Source organism: Tauraco erythrolophus, chromosome 1 (assembly GCF_009769465.1).
Source record: "Tauraco erythrolophus isolate bTauEry1 chromosome 1, bTauEry1.pri, whole genome shotgun sequence".
Lineage (NCBI taxonomy): Eukaryota > Metazoa > Chordata > Aves > Musophagiformes > Musophagidae > Tauraco > Tauraco erythrolophus.
In genome coordinates, this window is record NC_141465.1 from 861,946 (window position 1) to 879,037 (window position 17,092).

Below are 17,092 nucleotides of genomic sequence, written 5' to 3' on the forward strand. Positions count from 1 at the left end.
CAATGGATTTAAACTAAAAGAGGGGAGATTTAGATTGGATGTAAGGAAGAAATTTTTCACTCTGAGGGTGGTGAGGCACTGGACCAGGTTGCCCAGAGAAGCTGTGGCTGCCCCATCCCTGGCAGTGTTCCAGGCCAGGTTGGATGGGGCTTTGGGCAACCTGGTGTGGTGGAGGGTGTCCCTGCCCATGGCAGGGGGGTTGGAACTGGATGATCTTTGAGGTCCCTTCCAACTCTAACCACTCTATGATTCTAATCCAGGGGGAAAACGAGGATATTTACTTCTTCCTGTATATTTTTAGAAAAATTAGACCCAGGCCACCGCTGCTTCAAAACGTCCCATTTTCCTTTACCTTGCAGAACGCCTGTTTTCATCAGAGCTGCAGAATTAATTGCAGCAAACGATTTAGCAAATTGATTTTTTCTGTGTTTTGCACATGTTTCCTCGCGCCCGGGCACGGTTTGCCACAACATTAGTGTGCCCAGCTTTTAGTGCCCGCTCGTTCGAGACCTCTGGGTCGCATAAACGTCACTTCTGTGCCCTGAAACGGGGAGGGTAGTTCTCAGAATCGCGTTTCGTGTTGGGGAATTTGCTTTCTGCCAGTGTTTTCTCACAGTTTGTCCAAACTTTGTATACTCCATTTTTAAAAAAATATTTATCAGTGCTCCGGTACATAACGAAAACACCCAGAAGATATTTGTTACAGGGGAGAAATGAAGATCTGTGAGAAATATTTTGGTTTTTTTTTTCTGCAGTGCTGGCCTTGACAGTGACTTGCACTCAGAGTCTGGACGTAGTTTTGCAATGTGCTCACGCTGGAGCTGGTTAGATGTAGCCTCTGCATTTATCGGTTCCAGATTCCGTGAGTTTGAGTTTAGTCCCTGTGCTCCGTAAGGAATTGTTCAGTGGGGGAGCCGTCCTCAGGGGGAATCCAGCAAATGATGTTCTGGGCCAACCTTGGAGGATAATGAGTGGAACAAACAACCCAGCTAGTTTTAAGATGGAATTTATGACAGAGTTGCACAATCGCTGTGTCTTAAAATAGGAGAGGAGCTCAAATGTCCTCTTGAGGCTTCTGTTTAAGACAGAGTAATGAGAGGGATGGAGATGGAAGCTTCTTCCTGCTCTTACGGCTGCATCTGCAAGTTTTCCTCATACTAGGGGAGAGGATGAACGGCAAGATAGACTGAGACAACCTCTCAGCAACTCTTCTACAAGACAGATGTTCCAAGGTTTGCATTAAGGGACATCAGAGCCCTTGGAAGAGAGAATGACAGTTCAGGGATCTAACTTCCACTCCATGTTATTCTTTTCTTCAGGGTTCCCAGAGCTTCTCTCGGCAATGGCTATGGTGTGTCTTTCAGACTTCGAAGCTTACGCTAAGAAGTATTTACCCAAGATTGCTTGGGATTTTTTTTGCAGCTGGAGCAGATGACTGCAGCACCCGAGATGAAAACATCCTGGCATACAAAAGGTAACGCCAGGAGGAAATGAGGGGCGATGGACTGGAAGCTTGTAAGCTATGTTTTTGTGCAAGCGTTCGGACTTCACAAGCAAAGATACCTGACACCTTGACCTTTCAAGGTGGTCCCCAACCAAAATGTGCTTATCTGAACGGCGTATGCTGTGTGCCCTGATGCTAGCCCGAATATGGCATAGGTTGTACGGGGCATAAGGGATGCTGAGGGTACAGGACAATGGCGGGGTAGGGTAGGGTAGGGTAGAATCATAGAATCATAGAATCATAGAATCATAGAATGGTTAGGGCTGGAAGGGACCTTCAAAGGTCATCTAGTCCAACCTCCTTGCAAGGAACAGGGATATCTCCAACTAGATCAGGTTGCTCAGGGCCTCATCCAACCTGGCCTTGAACGTCTCCAGGGATGGAGCATCCACCACCTCTCTGGGCAACCTGTTCCAGTGTTCTACAACTCTCATGGTAAAAATTTTTTTCCTAATATCCAACCTGAATCTACCTCCCTCTATTTTAAAACCATTACCCCTTGTCCTATCACAACAGGCCCTCCTGAACAGCCTCTCCCCATCTTTCCTGTAGGCCCCCTTGAGGTACTGGAAGACCGCTATAAGGTCACCCCGGAGCCTCCTCTTCTCCAGGCTGAACAGCCCCAACTCTTTCAGCCTGTCCTCATAGGAAAGGTGCTCCAGCCCTCTTAAAGGGGCTAGGGTAGGGTAGGGTAGGGTAGGGTAGGGTATGACATCGCATGACATGACAGGAAAGGGAATGAGTAACTATAATAGAGTGAGATGCATTGGGAAACTTTTGGTGAACAGCAAGTAGGAAGCTTGCACAGAAGTAGGATGGGATTTGGGGGACATGGCACAGAGAGTGAGGGCAGGCACGATGTATGGCGAGGGCAGACGTGCGGACGATGAAGTGGAAGGCAGCGACCCGGGAGTGGGCTTCAAGTAGAAGGAATCTGTGGGATGGACAGTGAGAGAACACAAGCCGGTGAGCGCAGCTGGGAAACGCAGAAATGACGTACTGTGGCCAGCAAGCGGGAGTATGGGATTAATGAAAAGTGGAAGTGGCTGAACCTCTGGCTGAATTGACCTCTAAAAGCCAACAGAAAGGACAAAGAGCCTTTGTTATACGTTGTTCTCTTTATTGGCTCAGATTCCTGCATTACAACAGGTAAAGGAAGATATGTTTTGCATGAAAAAGCCACTGAAAGGGTTTTTTCTGCCTTACAGAATTCGTTTCCGGCCACGTATACTGCGGGATGTATCCATGATGGACATTAGAACTAAACTCCTGGGGACTGAAATCAGCTTTCCCGTAGGAATCGCCCCTACTGGCTTCCACCAGCTAGCGTGGCCTGACGGAGAGAAAAGCACAGCCAGAGGTACTCTTCTGCTTTGTTGCCATGTAGCAGAAAGGGGTTTGTGGAAAAGCCTCGAGAAGGTGTTGGGATGACCTGAAGTGTGACTGAGTGAACTCTTCAGCCTTGAAGGAGCAAACTCCTTCCCCACTTTCTGACACCCCTTTTTGTGCCAGACCCACTGGTGTCAGAGCACGTGGGAAGCCGTATAGACATCGCTCTGCTTCTCCAGCTACCACTAATAGGAGATCAGCCTGGTGGAGGCTGCTGCAAATTTAAGACCAAGACCATGGACATATTTCTGATGTACACCAAGAACCACACGGGTCCTCAGTGCTGTGGGCTCCAGATAGGACATAAAAGTGGTGGGTGGGACTCAGCCTGTAAATTCCTTGTTGTGAGTAAGAACGGTGCCTCCCTTGGAGAAAAGCATAACCTCTCCTCCCAAATCCCGTGGTGGGTTTGGAGAGCTGACCCTTGGAAATATCTTTCTTCCTGTGGGTGTTTCTGCGTACACCGAGTGCATTTGACAGCACATTCCTGCGAGGACACAGTCAGAAAGATAAAGTTCTTGCTCTTTTTAAACAATAGTTGCAAAACGAAAGCACCACTTGGTAAATCACCTCTCCCTTTCCTGCTTTCTTAACCATGATCCTACAACAGTGCACGGAAAACGTAGCCCTTTTTAAGCCCGGGGGCATGTTCTCCAGTCCGTAGAGTGCTGTGTTTGGTAGGATAGAAGTAAAACAGGAGCTCAGGTGGTCTCTGCAAACTGTATACAAAAAGCTTTTGCACCTGGTGCCAGGCAGGACCATCCAAATGACCTTGATTCCGATTATTTTCCGATCCCTCCCGAAGCGGCCAAGGCCATGAACACCTGTTACATCGCCAGCACCTACTCCACCTGCACGCTGGAGGAGATCTCCGCGGCCGCCCCCGGTGGCTTCCGGTGGTTCCAGCTCTACACCTACCGCAACAGGGCGGTTTCCCAGCGGCTGGTCCAACGGGCGGAAGCCTTGGGCTTCCAGGGCCTCGTCCTCACCGCGGATCTGCCCTACACAGGCAAAAGACGCGACGATGTCCGCAACGGTTTCCGCCTTCCTCCCCACATGAAACTGAAGAACTTGGAAGGAGCCTTTGAGGTTTGTACAATGAGTTTGTCCTTTCATTCACTGTGCTGGCGTGTACCACATGAGACAAAACCACTGGGTAACTGCTGGTTTTGCCATCTGCTGTACCCAGGGCGTATCTTCTCCCCTCCTGGTTCTGCAGCGTCCTGGCTTGACCTCCTGCCAGCCTGGGTTCTGGCTTCAAAATCCCAGTCCATCTTCCTTAGAGACACTGGTCTCCATCCTCCTGGTTATTATTCTCCTCTGGAGACATGTGCATTCCAGAGCCTAGGATCACGTCTGTTAGCAAGTTTAATTAATCCATTCTAGGGCTGGGAAAGACTTCAAGGGACCTTTGTATTGTCACAGCTCGGATGAGGTTTCCTTCTGTAATTAATCCATTCTAGGGCAAGGAAAGACTTCAAGGGACCTTTGTATTGTCACAGCTCGGATGAGGTTTCCTTCTGTCCTATGGCTGTAGGGAGATGACCGTTCTGAGTACGGACTGCCACCCAACAGCTTGGATCCTTCGGTCACCTGGAACGATATCTACTGGCTGCGGAGCCTGACCCACCTACCCATCATCATCAAAGGCATCTTGACGAAAGAAGATGCCGAGCTGGCAGTGAGACATGGAGTTCAGGGAATTGTTGTGTCCAATCACGGAGGAAGGCAACTGGATGGAGGACCTGCCACTGTAAGTGAGAAGACAGGTGTCTCGTGAGAGTTTATTGTGTTCACATTGGTGCTAACCTGGGTGTCTCGATGCTTGTCTTTGTACATGCACTTCTGGTGGATGGGGTGCTCGTTGTGTGGCTGTGGATGTGGACACAGGTACTTGAGCTTTAAACTGGCAAGATGCATGCCTTGGCATGGGCTGCCCACTGAAATCTTTTATCAGCTCCTTGGGAGGGTTCTGTAAGCAGCGCCGAACCCACGTAACCGCAGATAAAGCTGGCCAAAGGTAGTGAAAGTTTTGTGCCTACGTCTTCACGTGCCCTTTGAGCACTGCAGCAAAAATAAAACCAAGCTCTGGAACCAAAACTGCACAAATAGGAGCATAACGTGTTCTCACTGGTCGCATCTGCCAAGACATTCATGAACCACGCAGGAAGATTTAGTGAGAGGTCGGCTCCTGTGTTTACAGACTCAAGTCTAAAGGGGAATTTATTGACTCTCATGAGCCAGAAAAAGGGTAACTTATCTGGAGAAAAATTCCCCCACTTTTTAATCTGTACAAAGGAATCGTGGGCTGTTTGTTCCAGTGTGTATTCCACTGGTTTAATTTGGCTTCTGTCGGTTCTTCCAATTGTTCCTCTTCTACAGTTCCATATTGCAAAGTGTCTTACAGACTTTCTGTTTTCCTCTGTAAAACAAAAAACCAGGTACCAAGCCTGACAATAATGAATAAAAAAAATTAATCTAAATGCTCAGGACATAATAATGGAACTGGCATCCTCATTAAACTGCTCTTCTACCCTTAAAGTTTCTTTACATACACAGACAAAGCAGCAGGAACCTAGTGCACCTCTGCTGCTCCTCCAGTACCAAGACTAACAGCAGAAGGAATTGTCCCTGCTCTTGGTGAGCTACTCCTGGAAAATCTCCTGAAAGTTTTCAGTCCGAAATTCTGAAAAAAATTATGACTAATTGGAAAAATCTACTTAGTAATCTTAGCTCTAGCTGCTCTACTTAAAGAGGAGGCTTTCGACAGGTCGTCACCAGGATTTGGTTGAAATGTAATTTGGGCAGCATGGACATCAGCCTTTACTACAAATATTTGCATCACTCGTCGTTGTCTCAAAATAAGATATTAATGACAATTAGTTCCTTTTACATTTATTTTTAAAATCTTTCAGAAAGCAAGTGAGAAATGTCACTTTTTCACTCGCCAGGAGTGCTAGCAAAGAATAGAAGAAATACAAAAAAAGCACCAGAAAATGGAATTAACTATCTGCCAAGGAGAACAGGCAGCTGCACCTTATTCTGCAGCTCTTGGTGCTGAGCTGTTTGTGCCGCGCTGCCACGCTCCGTCGGGAGAAGGTCGGCTGCTAAAGCGCTGCATCCCTGCCCGCCGCGGCGGAAAATCGCCCCTTTCCCTTGGAATCCCGAGCTGAGCTCCGGGTGACACGGCTGCTTCTTTGCAGATCGATGCTCTGGTCGAGGTGGTGGAGGCAGTCCAAGGCAGGGTGGAAGTTTATTTGGATGGTGGGATACGGAAAGGAAGCGACGTACTGAAAGCGTTGGCACTGGGAGCAAAATGCGTCTTTATCGGAAGACCAGCCTTGTGGGGCCTGGCTTACAAGGTGAGCAAGGAGCTTTGGGTTGGTGTGGCTGCTTCTCATGCTCTCCAACACTCATGGTGTTATTTAAAAGTCACAGAGACAGTTTTCACCAGTTTTCTTACCTTTTTTTTTTTTTTTTTTTATTTTGCTGAATTTTGAGTGGAAACACCCGAAACCCAGACATTTTAAAAATTTAAAGATTTAAAAATACCACTGAATTTTATGATTTCAAATATGATTTTGAAGCTGATCTCATTGTTTTGTGGGACCTGATTTCTTGGCGTCGCAGTTTGGTGCTAAAATACTGCAGGGCTCAGGACCATCAGAGCTTTTGAAAATCGGAGGCGAGCTGCTTTGCCGTAAAGATGAGTCTGATGATTTTACTTGCTGCCAGCTTACTTGGAAACAATATATTTTTTTTGACACAGCAGTTTCATAGCAGTGTTATGAATCCTTCAGAAATACAAAGAGAACTCCATCCCACTGATGCCTGAAACATTTTGGATAAGATTAAGCACAACAGTGTCCTGTGGGTGCCCGAGTGTGCCATACCATCCCAGTCCTGACCTTGCTGCTTCTTAACAACTAGAATATTTCTATGATCCACAGTCATGAATTAGATCTCTGATGCAGAAGGTTAACACAATATAATTAAAATTAAGATGTAATTATACCGGTTGCTTGCTAAATTTTTGCATTTTAGTCTCTGGATTGGAGCATTCAAGCTTCTCTCTAGAAAAAAAAATATTTATTTTTACAGTCTAGGAACATTTCCTATCTTTTAAATGAGACTCCTGCCCAGTGGTGTGGTTGCTGTGGATTCTTGCTTTGAGCAAGAAATCACCTGAACCTTGTGAGAAACCTGGAAGAGTCGGCATTTTTTTTCTGTTGCCAGAGAAAAAGGGTCTAAAGTGAAAAGGATGTTGCTCTGAGTTGCCTGCCTTTTTTCCACAATGCAAACAGAGAGGAGATGGAATTTTTTGAGTTCAGCTGTGGTTTGGTATTATATTCCATAGAGTATCCCTAAAGATGTATCTCAGTGGCATTGCCCTAGCATACAGGAGAGGAAGGGCATGAACAAGCACTGATGTCTGCACCCAAAGCATTTTTCATTGCAAGAATTAAAAAAAAAAAAGATAAAAAAAAAATCCTCCAATATTTGACAGTAAAACGAAAATCATGTGTATGTTTTATTGGATTTTGAGCTTTCTGGTGTCATTTTCTTGGAGGAAAAGGCACAGTGTACTATTTTTAAAGATTCAGGACGGTATCTGAGTAAACTAAAGTTTTTAAAGCTTGTACCATATATAAACCTCTCATTACGTCATAAAATGCTGCCAGCTTCGTGCAGCTTGACATATTAAAACAAGCCCATCGGTGGAGCTCAGCTGAAAGCTGAGTTTAAAAAAAAAACCCAACAGCTAGAAAACGTCAGAAGTGAAAACCAGCTCTGTTTTCTTTCTCTGCTCAGACGTTTCACGGAAGGAAAAGCATCTCAATTGGTCCGTGATGAGCTGAGCACACCCATCATGTAATTTTAATCGTTCCTCTGCCCGAGAGCCTGGAATTGGCCGGGATGGAAGGGACCGTCCCTGCTCTCGTTGCCCCGTGCCAGCGCCCCTGGCGCCCTGACCGCTTTCTTTGTCGGAGCAGGGGGAAGAAGGTCTGCGGGACGTTTTGGGGATTTTGCAGGACGAGTTCCGTCTGTCCATGGCCTTGGCGGGTGAGTGTTCTGCAGGCTGGTTGTAGCTGGGGGTACAGAGGGCTCGTGAGCCATCTAAAAGCCTGATGGGCTCAAAAAAAGCAAAAAGGGGCTCCGTGTGAGCGGCGCTGGTTCTAGCTGCTGTATTTAGGGTGGTTCTTTGCTTCCTTGGCATTTCAGGTGCCATAGCAGGGGAGCTTGCAAGGAGGAATTGGGTTAAAGCAGCTTTTCCGACCCCATTAAAGAGATGCAAAACTCCTAAGTAGAGCTGAGCAGAACTTGGAATTTCTGTTCTGGGAATTGCATATGTTTTTCAGTATTTGATGTTTACCAGGGTAAAACGCAACCAATTTTTATTTTTTTTTTTGCATGAAAAGTTCAGAAAAAAAACGAACGCAGGATTCTCTATGTATTAGAGAACAGAGTCTTCTGGTGCAGGTTCAAACCTCCGCATCACACCTGCTTTAAAAGCCTCTGGGTCCACTCCAAACTTTTCCTGTTGCTTCTCATTCTGCGTTTCTGGCTCCTGCTCCTACCTGGAGCTGCCGTGTCCCGAACAGCACATTGGCACAGCCCAGTGCCAACCCCGCTTTCGCACGGGAGCAAGCGGGACGTGCAGGCTCAGTGCAGAAGCATTCAGCCATCAGCAGAGGGGCTGATCCCACTTCAAATCATGGTTTAAAGACCTCAGTGCTCCAGCAACCATGAACTCAAGTGGACAGCAGCACTGATTGGGGGAGACGGGAACCGAAATTCCGTTGGGGATGTCTTAACCCCTTCGGTTTTCGGGTTACTTTTTCAACTAGCAAAGGTTGGGTTTTTTTATAAGGATTTTTTCCAGAGGCTTTCACACTTCTTTACACTCAAAAGGGCACTGACCTCAGCAAGAGTAGCAGGTTGAGACCTTTTTGGCAGGGCTGTGAAATTCCGCCCAGATTTGGCCAAATGGAACGGCACTGCCAACCTCCACCTCTGGCCACTTGACGCACGGCAATCCCTGTGTCTTTTCTGTCTGCCTTTCACTTCTGGCTGGATCAGAAGGCTCCATGATCAGCTCGTTATAATGATCCTTCTTTTTCACCTTTCTAACTCTTCTCGTGAGGGAAGTGTCCAACCTCCAGGCTGAAGATGCCAGTAGGGCTCCTGTGAGTGAGCTGTTGAAGTGACAACCTACCTGGCATGGCTCAGACAAGACCAGACTCAGAGAAGAGGCCTTCAAGTTCCACCCACAGACCTCCCTCTCTCAGCAACACGTTTAATTTCTCTATTTATTTCAGGCTGTGCCAACGTCTCCGAGATTGGCCGACACTTAGTTCAGTTCCCAAGGTTGTGAACTGCGATGCCCGCCGAGGACAGGCAGCTCACGCTGAGGTCCCAAACCAAGAGAAGAGAGAGAAGAAGGAGGTGCAGACATTGAATGTGCAATAAGTATCTGATAAGGCCCTCAAGAAAACACGAGGCGGTCAGGAACGACTCCGTGTTGGCAAAGGCTGTTCTTGCTTTTATTGAGACCAATGAGTTCTTTAACACTTTGGGTAATTGTTCCTTGCTTAAATACATTTACTTTACTACTGGCTGTTCCCTGGCATTACCTGTGTTGGGCCTTACTTCCAAGCTCTGCTACGTTGGGCAGCTGGATGTGGAAAACTACATCCCTTTCTTCTTCCACTCGGTTGTCCTCCCAAGCCCGGCTGCAGCCCAAGCTGCCACCTTGGCTGCTCAGGCTGTAAGTGGTGTGGCTGGTGTCTTCCACGGCCAGGGCTTTCTGGGATGTGTTCAGAGAGGGTATGGATGCAGGATGAATCTCCATAAAGAGTTCAACTGATTTAACTACTTGAGCTTAATGGGGTCTTTTAAATGAGGGTGGGTGACCCAGGACCATACACCCACGAAAACTGCTGATGTGCCTCAGCTTTAAGAGTGCAGCTCGATCTTGAAAATATCTGGTAAGACGTTTGACCTTGTTTTCTTATAAATATTTTTAAGGCCAGACCTACTGGCTCAGCCCCTGCTCTATGGCACTTAAGGGCAGCACGAAATGGCTGAGGGACGCTGGGCTGCAATGGGATGCCAAATGTCGCTTTGTGACAAAGAAGTGCCAACTCGCTGGGCACCTCCTCTGCTTAGGGCACCTCCCTGCCTCCCCGTGCACACGAGGCTCCCTTTCTTGCACACCTGCAGCTATTTTTTTCATTCCCCTCTCTGCTAATCCCCTGGTTCCGCAATAACGGGAAAGGCTGAGTCACGCCAAGCAGGGCTGGGCTGGAGAGAAGACCTCCAAATCCAGAACTGCTGTCCAAGGCTCTCCCACTCAGCTGGCGCCTCACCCTGCAGCATCCAAAATACTGATGTGCTCTTCCCCTGTTGTAGAATCATAGAATTGTAGAATTTCTAGGTTGGAAAAGACCTTAGAGATCATCGAGTCCAACCGTCCCTAATCCCCATTAAACCATATCCCTAAGCAGTTCATCCACCCTTTTCTTAAACACATCCAGGGATGGGGACTCAACCACCTCCCTGGGCAGCCTATTCCAGTGGCTGACAACCCTTTCAGAGAAGAAATACTTCCTAACATCCAACCTGAATCTCCCCTGACTAAGCTTATACCCATTTCCTCTTGTCCTATCACCCATCACTAATGTAAAGAGCCCTTCCCCTGTCCTCGTCTTTGACAAAAATATAAGTACTCCAGGTGGTTCGACTGTGCCTTCTCTGAGCAGCTCACACCCTTATGCATGAGTCAATCAGGCTGGAGAAGCCAGATATTCTTCTGCCTGGGGAGAGTACCTGGAATACTTGGCAGAAGGCAACCTGGGACCGTGGTCTTCTGCAAACTGCACTGCCCGGGGCACCAGGCACGGGCATCTCCAGGTGGGGCCTCGCTCTCCTCCCCTTGGAGCTGCGGCATTGTTCAGTAAAAGCACCAAGAAGAGGAGACTGCAGGCAGGGAAGAGTGATGCTTTGTAGGCTAGTGATGGAGGTTGTCCTGGGTACGAGGGTGAAGGTGGGTGCACGAGGTCTTTGCTCCACCTAGGAATTACTTGTAGGAAAAGGCTACAGGAGTTGCTGCTGCGAGGGGGCCACATGGTTGCCTAAGCCCATTTTGGTGGATCTGGAGTACTGTGTGGCCAACTTGCAACAAGAAAGTGTCAGCTCTCCTCCCATGAAACTGCCTACGACCTTCTCCGGTCAAGACTCTCTCCTGGCAGAGAAGATGTCCTGCTTTTTCTGCAGAGGACAAGGCATGTGGGCTCCCCCAGTTCCCACTGAGCACGTTGCCCACTAGCTTCTGGTGTAGAAGGGGAGGGTGGCAGCAGCACCTCCTTTTGCACATGTCTTAGAGGTCCAAACCTGGTAGAAGAGAGGCTTCCAGCTTACACGTATGGCAGTGGCTGAAGGGGCCTGCTGGCAGACCTGAGACATGGGGCTGAGCTCTGGAGAGGAGCAGGATTTCCAGCATCCTTCCTCTGATACATCTTGGTGACTTCCCTCTGAGCATTTGGATTTTTTTTAGATCTGTTTCCAGATGATCTAGAAGACCTAGAGATGGACATGCATGTAAAGTGTGAGAGTGAGCAGGTGCCTGAATTTAGCTGCTCTCTTCTGGAGCTGATGCTGTGAAATGGCAAAGTAGGTGGTGAGAGACTGGGACAACTGCATTTAAGCTCTGTTTCCATGAAAATGAGCTCCTCTGACTCCCTGATGGGTGACCATCAAGGCCTTTGCTTCTTATTCTATACTCCCATTCACAGAAAGAAATTCCTTTTGTTTGGAGAAATCCAGGTACTGAAAAATCATCCATTCCTCACCTGCATTTCACTCAGATCCCTTTCACTTGCAGTCAGACCCCGTCAATGCTCCATGCATGGCATGGCTGGTCTGCTCATGCTGCTCCTCACAGCAGTCTGTGCTCCTTGGTTCTGCTCAAGGCTCTACTGAGGCAGAAAAACCTCATTTCAGGCTCCAGAGTCTCAGCTTTCTTTCAAAGCCAGCAAAATAAGATGCTGGAAAGAATGTTCTTGTTACAATTGTGAAGGAAATCTTTCAAGGAGGAAAGCAAAGCCGTCTTAAGAAATGCAGAGACCTCTCCTGGAGCTGAAACAATCGTGATGGAAATTTTCTGCACTGCTGAGCTGTCTTGTGGGACTTTGTTTACACCATTGTTGAGTGCCATGAGATCGAAATCTGTGTTGAAGGAAAGGCAACACCACATCATGAAAATAAGCATAATGGTTTACTTTGTGATCACCTTCTCTTCATGGCACTGAAGTTGGGGGATGTAGGACAGGGGGGGCAGGTGGAGCTGAAGGACATATGAACCCTGCTAAAGGCAGCCAGGCAAATTGCAGCCTTTGATCAAGCTGTCCTATAGGTTTGTTGCATAAACATCTTAAACTAGAAATGTTTGCAGAGGCCACTCATTTGCAACTCCTGTGATGTGGATGTCTAGTGGAGTACGTCTGGAGCTGGATTTGCAGAGGCATGGAGGGCTTGCAAGTGAAATGGAAGTCAGTAGGCACCCAGCACTGCAGGCATTTGGGATGAGCAGCATCACAGAGCAGAAATAGCTTGTTCTTCAATCCTGCCTCTTGCTGTTGGCCCATTACAGCCAAACCATCTTTCTTTCTGATTTTTCAAACTATACAGTGACATAGAATATCCTCCTACCCCTTCTCCCTTTTCAGATCAGCATGTGTTCCGAAACAGAGGCCACTCGGAGAGTTCTGCATGCCCCGTGGGGAAGGGGAAGGGAAGATTTTGCCGGTCAGCTTTGTGCCAGTATCATGCCACAGGGATCAGTACCAAAAAGGAACCACTACTGAAGCGGGCATGTCCATCCTGGGGGCAAACGTTCTTCAGTTGAGGTCTCAAGGGCAAGCCACCACCCACGGTAGCATGCCACAGCTGGGGCAGAGCGCCAACTCACAGCGGCGCGGACACCCTCATGCAGCTGGCAGCTGCCCTGGTGCCCACCACCCTGGCACATGCAGCAGGAGCCACGCTACGGAGAAGTGACCTTCTGCACAAGCCTGACTTGGAGGAGCAGAGGAGAGAAGCTAGCCCTGGTAGCTCACTGTTTAGACCTGAATTTCTGGCAGAGATAACAGTGTCTGCAGTGATCTTCCAGAGGCCTTCGCATGGAGGCCTTCCTCTCTGCTCCAGGAATAACAAACCTTGCTGGCAGAGCGACAGCCCAGCAGATAAGATTGAGGTCTAATACCACATCGCACGCTTTGATGGACTTCAAGGATGTACAAGAGGCAACTGATGTGCTCAGTCCCGAGAAGGCTAAAGGCAGGGGAGGGAACAGAGAAGGTGCAGCCCAACTTCTTGAATGGGTGCAGTAAAGGGGTGAAAGGCAACGGGCACAAGCTGCGATGAGGAAAATTCCAGTGAGAAGTTAGTGGGAAGAAATTCACCCCGAGGGTGGTCAGGCGCTGCAACAGGGGGTTTGTGACATCTCCACCCTTAGAGATGGAGACTGGGCAAGGTGGTGAGCAGCCTCGTCTAACCTGGTGCTGCTTTGTGAAGAGGTGGGGTCAGAGCCCTCCAGAGGCTCCTCTCAATCTAAATTGTTGTGGAGCATCACGGAATCATAAAGAGCCAGATCTGTACCCTGTGGTACCCATGTGTTGCCATGACCAAACACCGTGGAGCTGCAGAAAGCATCTTCTGAGGGAAAAAACAAGTTGTTTGGTGAGTGAGCTTAGAAGAAGAGCTCACTGGGTTTGACCAGGCTGAGAGTCTATTGAACAAGCCCATCCTACAACTTTTCCAAGACTTTGGAAGTTTTCCCCCATCTGGATTAAGCCTGTGCCAACGCGTACCAAAGTCTCATGGCCCCTTTCTACACTCTGTCCTGCTTTCTGGATTTGATTGTTGTGAATATCTCTGATGCAAATTCAAGCAAGGTCAAATCTTCAAAAAAAAAAAAAAAAAAAATTGCCCAAAGAGATCGTAAATATGTGGGTTAATGACTAATCAAACTCTGCTGCCTCCCCACATCCCAGGAGGATGTGGCAGGGACAGGGAATCAGTCTATTTACAAGGGTCATTTATCTACAAAATGCATCCACATGGAAACATCCTCCTTTGGCATTCGGTGCAAATCTCCATGGCCTTTACGTGTCCAAATCATTCATGGATTTCATCTGAGGAAACACAGCTCTACCTAAAACTACAGGGAAAACGAGACTAAATGTTTTTTTTCTGGTTAATTGCCCCACTCGTATGCTGCCTAATACAGCAAAGAATACTACAAGTAACTTGTAAGATCATGTCATAAAAGTTTACAAACACTTTCTCCCTTCTACCAAAAGGATTTTGCTGCTACTGAAACAGGAGATGCTTCCTTTGTCAGGTCTGAATGTGTGGAAACGTTGAGGTCTCCGACGGTGGTTATCTTCATACTTTGGTTCAGGTGTCTTAAAACTGCTCCTCACTGCGAGAAGTTCTGTAATTCAGAGTTTGATCGAGCACAGCTGTCCAGCAGTTAATTATTTAAGCCTTGTTGCCTCTTGTCAATGTGCAACCAGGAGATAGAGGAAGATGGCTCCAGAGGGAACAGTGCCTCCCACCCCGAGGGGAGAAGCTTTCCTTGAGTAAATCTACACCTCTTAGTACACCCCCTTTCCCAGAGCTGCCAGCATGTAGGAATTTTTGAGCTTACGGGCATGTGATGGTAAGAAAAATATTAATTTTTCATGAGAAGCACATGGATTTGTCATGGCTTTTTGGTTACAATTACTCTATGCTAAGACAGCAGAAGGTGCAGTTAAAATAATGAGCGTATTTTTGCTTTTATCAGTCTGGACAATAGGAAAGACTCCATGAACTCCTTCCTAAACAAGATTTCTTTTCTGGGCAAAAGGATCTGCTCTTTTCTTCTTGCTCACGAATAGCTGCTTTTGCCTGATAGCACGATGAAACAGCATCATTTTCTGGAATAATATCTTTTATCCTACCTGAAACTTCCCTGCTCTGCAGTTTTATTGTATTAATCTCAGTGCCATGAGTCAGCGTGCTCTCAACGCTGCTGGGAATTCTCCCTTCCCTATTTCTCTCTTGTTTTCTCACCTCCATTGCAACCCCTCAATCCCATATTCTCCTTGTGACAAGGCTAAGAAAACGTGTTCTGACACACTGAGTATCTCTGCCACAGTAAGCACCAATAAAGCCAGAGGAAATTAGGGACATGGGAATGATGGGACATAGTGCTATAAGCTATGCATTAGTCCATGTATGGCAATTCTCCAACACGAGTCAAGATTTGCAAGCTCTGATTTTCTAAAACGACACTCTTAGGCTTGCAGCCCGTTCCACCATCCATCCCTGTGTACATCAGCAAAACATCAGATCGTGAAAAAAATCATTTTGTGATTAAGTCAAGGAGAAGACAACAAAATAGTTAAAAAAAAAAAAAGACTACCCCTTGACACAGAACGCAGAGTTGTAAACTTTGTAGGTGCTGCTGAATTGTGTTTTAGTCTGCCAATCCCAGACCCCTGCCATAGCTTTGAATTTCTCCAAGCTGCTCCTGGTGGCCAGGGGTCTGGTGTACTCTGACCTCGCTGCTCATCGACGCCGCTCTGGGACGTTCAGCCCATTCCAGCATCTGCCGACGCATCCTTCAGGGACCGCCGGCGCCGGTGTCGTTTGCAGCACAGCGGAACCGCCGTGCTGCTGGAGAATCATAGAATCATAGAATCATAGAATGGTTAGGGCTGGAAGGGACCTTCAAAGGTCATCTAGTCCAACCCCCCTGCAAGGAACAGGGATATCTCCAACTAGATCAGGTTGCTCAGGGCCTCGGCCAACCTGGCCTTGAACGTCTCCAGGGATGGAGCATCCACCACCTCTCTGGGCAACCTGTTCCAGTGTTCTACAACTCTCATGGTAAAAAATTTTTTCCTAATATCCAACCTGAATCTACCTCCCTCTATTTTAAAACCATTACCCCTTGTCCTATCACAACAGGCCCTCCTGAACAGCCTCTCCCCATCTTTCTTGTAGGCCCCCTTGAGGTACTGGAAGACCGCTATAAGGTCACCCCGGAGCCTCCTCTTCTCCAGGCTGAACAGCCCCAACTCTTTCAGCCTGTCCTCATAGGAAAGGTGCTCCAGCCCTCGAAGAAGCAGAAGTTGGAAACGTCTCCAGGTGAGGCTGCAGGAAGCACCGGCAGCTCCGGGCTTGAATGGAGCAAACTGCTGCTCTCCCATCTCTGGCAGCTGCAAGCGGTGGCTCAGACCAAGGCTGCTACATAGTGATGTATCAAATTTCCTCACTCTAATTTTTGGCCCAGTGGTACCTAAGCAGCAACAAATCTCCCTGCCATCCCCCAGGCATCCGTATTCCCACGGAAAGCACTACCCCTGCTAAACTTGGTCATCCTCGCAGGTAAGCTTGGGGCAGGAAAAGGTTTTTCTGCCCTCAGAGGCTCTGTTGGGATGTCTGCTTTTATGATGCCTCTTCAAGGCAATTGATTTCCTTGCTGAAAGGGAAAAGGCAGGACTGTTTCAGCACACACTGGCTGCAGCAGCAGACTTTGGTCCGCTGTTTTTCCTTGCAGAAGGCGCGCGCTGCGCAAAATCAACTTGCAGCAGCTTCTGATAAGAAGATGCAATGTCAAGGTCCTGCCTGAGAGAAGCCAAGGAAAGAAGCACTAATAACAATTTTTTTTCAAAGCTTGGTTGGGGTAAGGGAAGGATTTTCAAGGACTCTGTGATTTAAACAGTTACCAGAAGTTTGTCATCTGCGTCAGCTGGAAACTCTTTTCTCCTTGAACGGACAGGGTTTTGCTTTCCCGCTGTCGCTCGCCGCCTCGGTTTTGCTCTGAAAAGCACTGATGTGGGGGGTTCTGTCTCTATAGCTGTTCTCCAAGGCTCTCTTTCACGAGAGAAGTGAACAAAATTCACGACCACAGAGCAAAACAGGGAGTTTAGGCGTTAGTAAAGCCTTTACAGAGACCCATTCCAGCTGTGCCTGAAATCAGTGATCCCCTTTCCCGCGATTTCAGCAGCTGCTGGGCTGCTTTGTAACGTCCCCCAGCAGCACACCTCGCTGCAGGTGGGTACCTATTTCACATCTGGTTCCAGTAGGGATGTCTGCCTGTCCCTGTCCGGGAGACAGACAGAAATCTGGCTCTGCTCAGAGTGT

At 47.9% G+C, this 17,092-nt stretch overlaps 1 protein-coding gene across 1 annotated transcript; it reads left to right on the forward strand.

Moving 5' to 3' along the window:
* The first annotated feature begins 1,342 nt into the window (after window positions 1-1,342).
* Window positions 1,343-9,269, forward strand: HAO2 (hydroxyacid oxidase 2). The gene is given in 8 exon segments (XM_009979606.2): window positions 1,343-1,411; window positions 1,413-1,474; window positions 2,713-2,864; window positions 3,699-3,982; window positions 4,431-4,646; window positions 6,097-6,255; window positions 7,888-7,957; window positions 9,214-9,269. Coding segments are annotated over 8 exon segments (1,068 nt in total).
* Window positions 9,270-17,092: the final 7,823 nt, after the last annotated feature.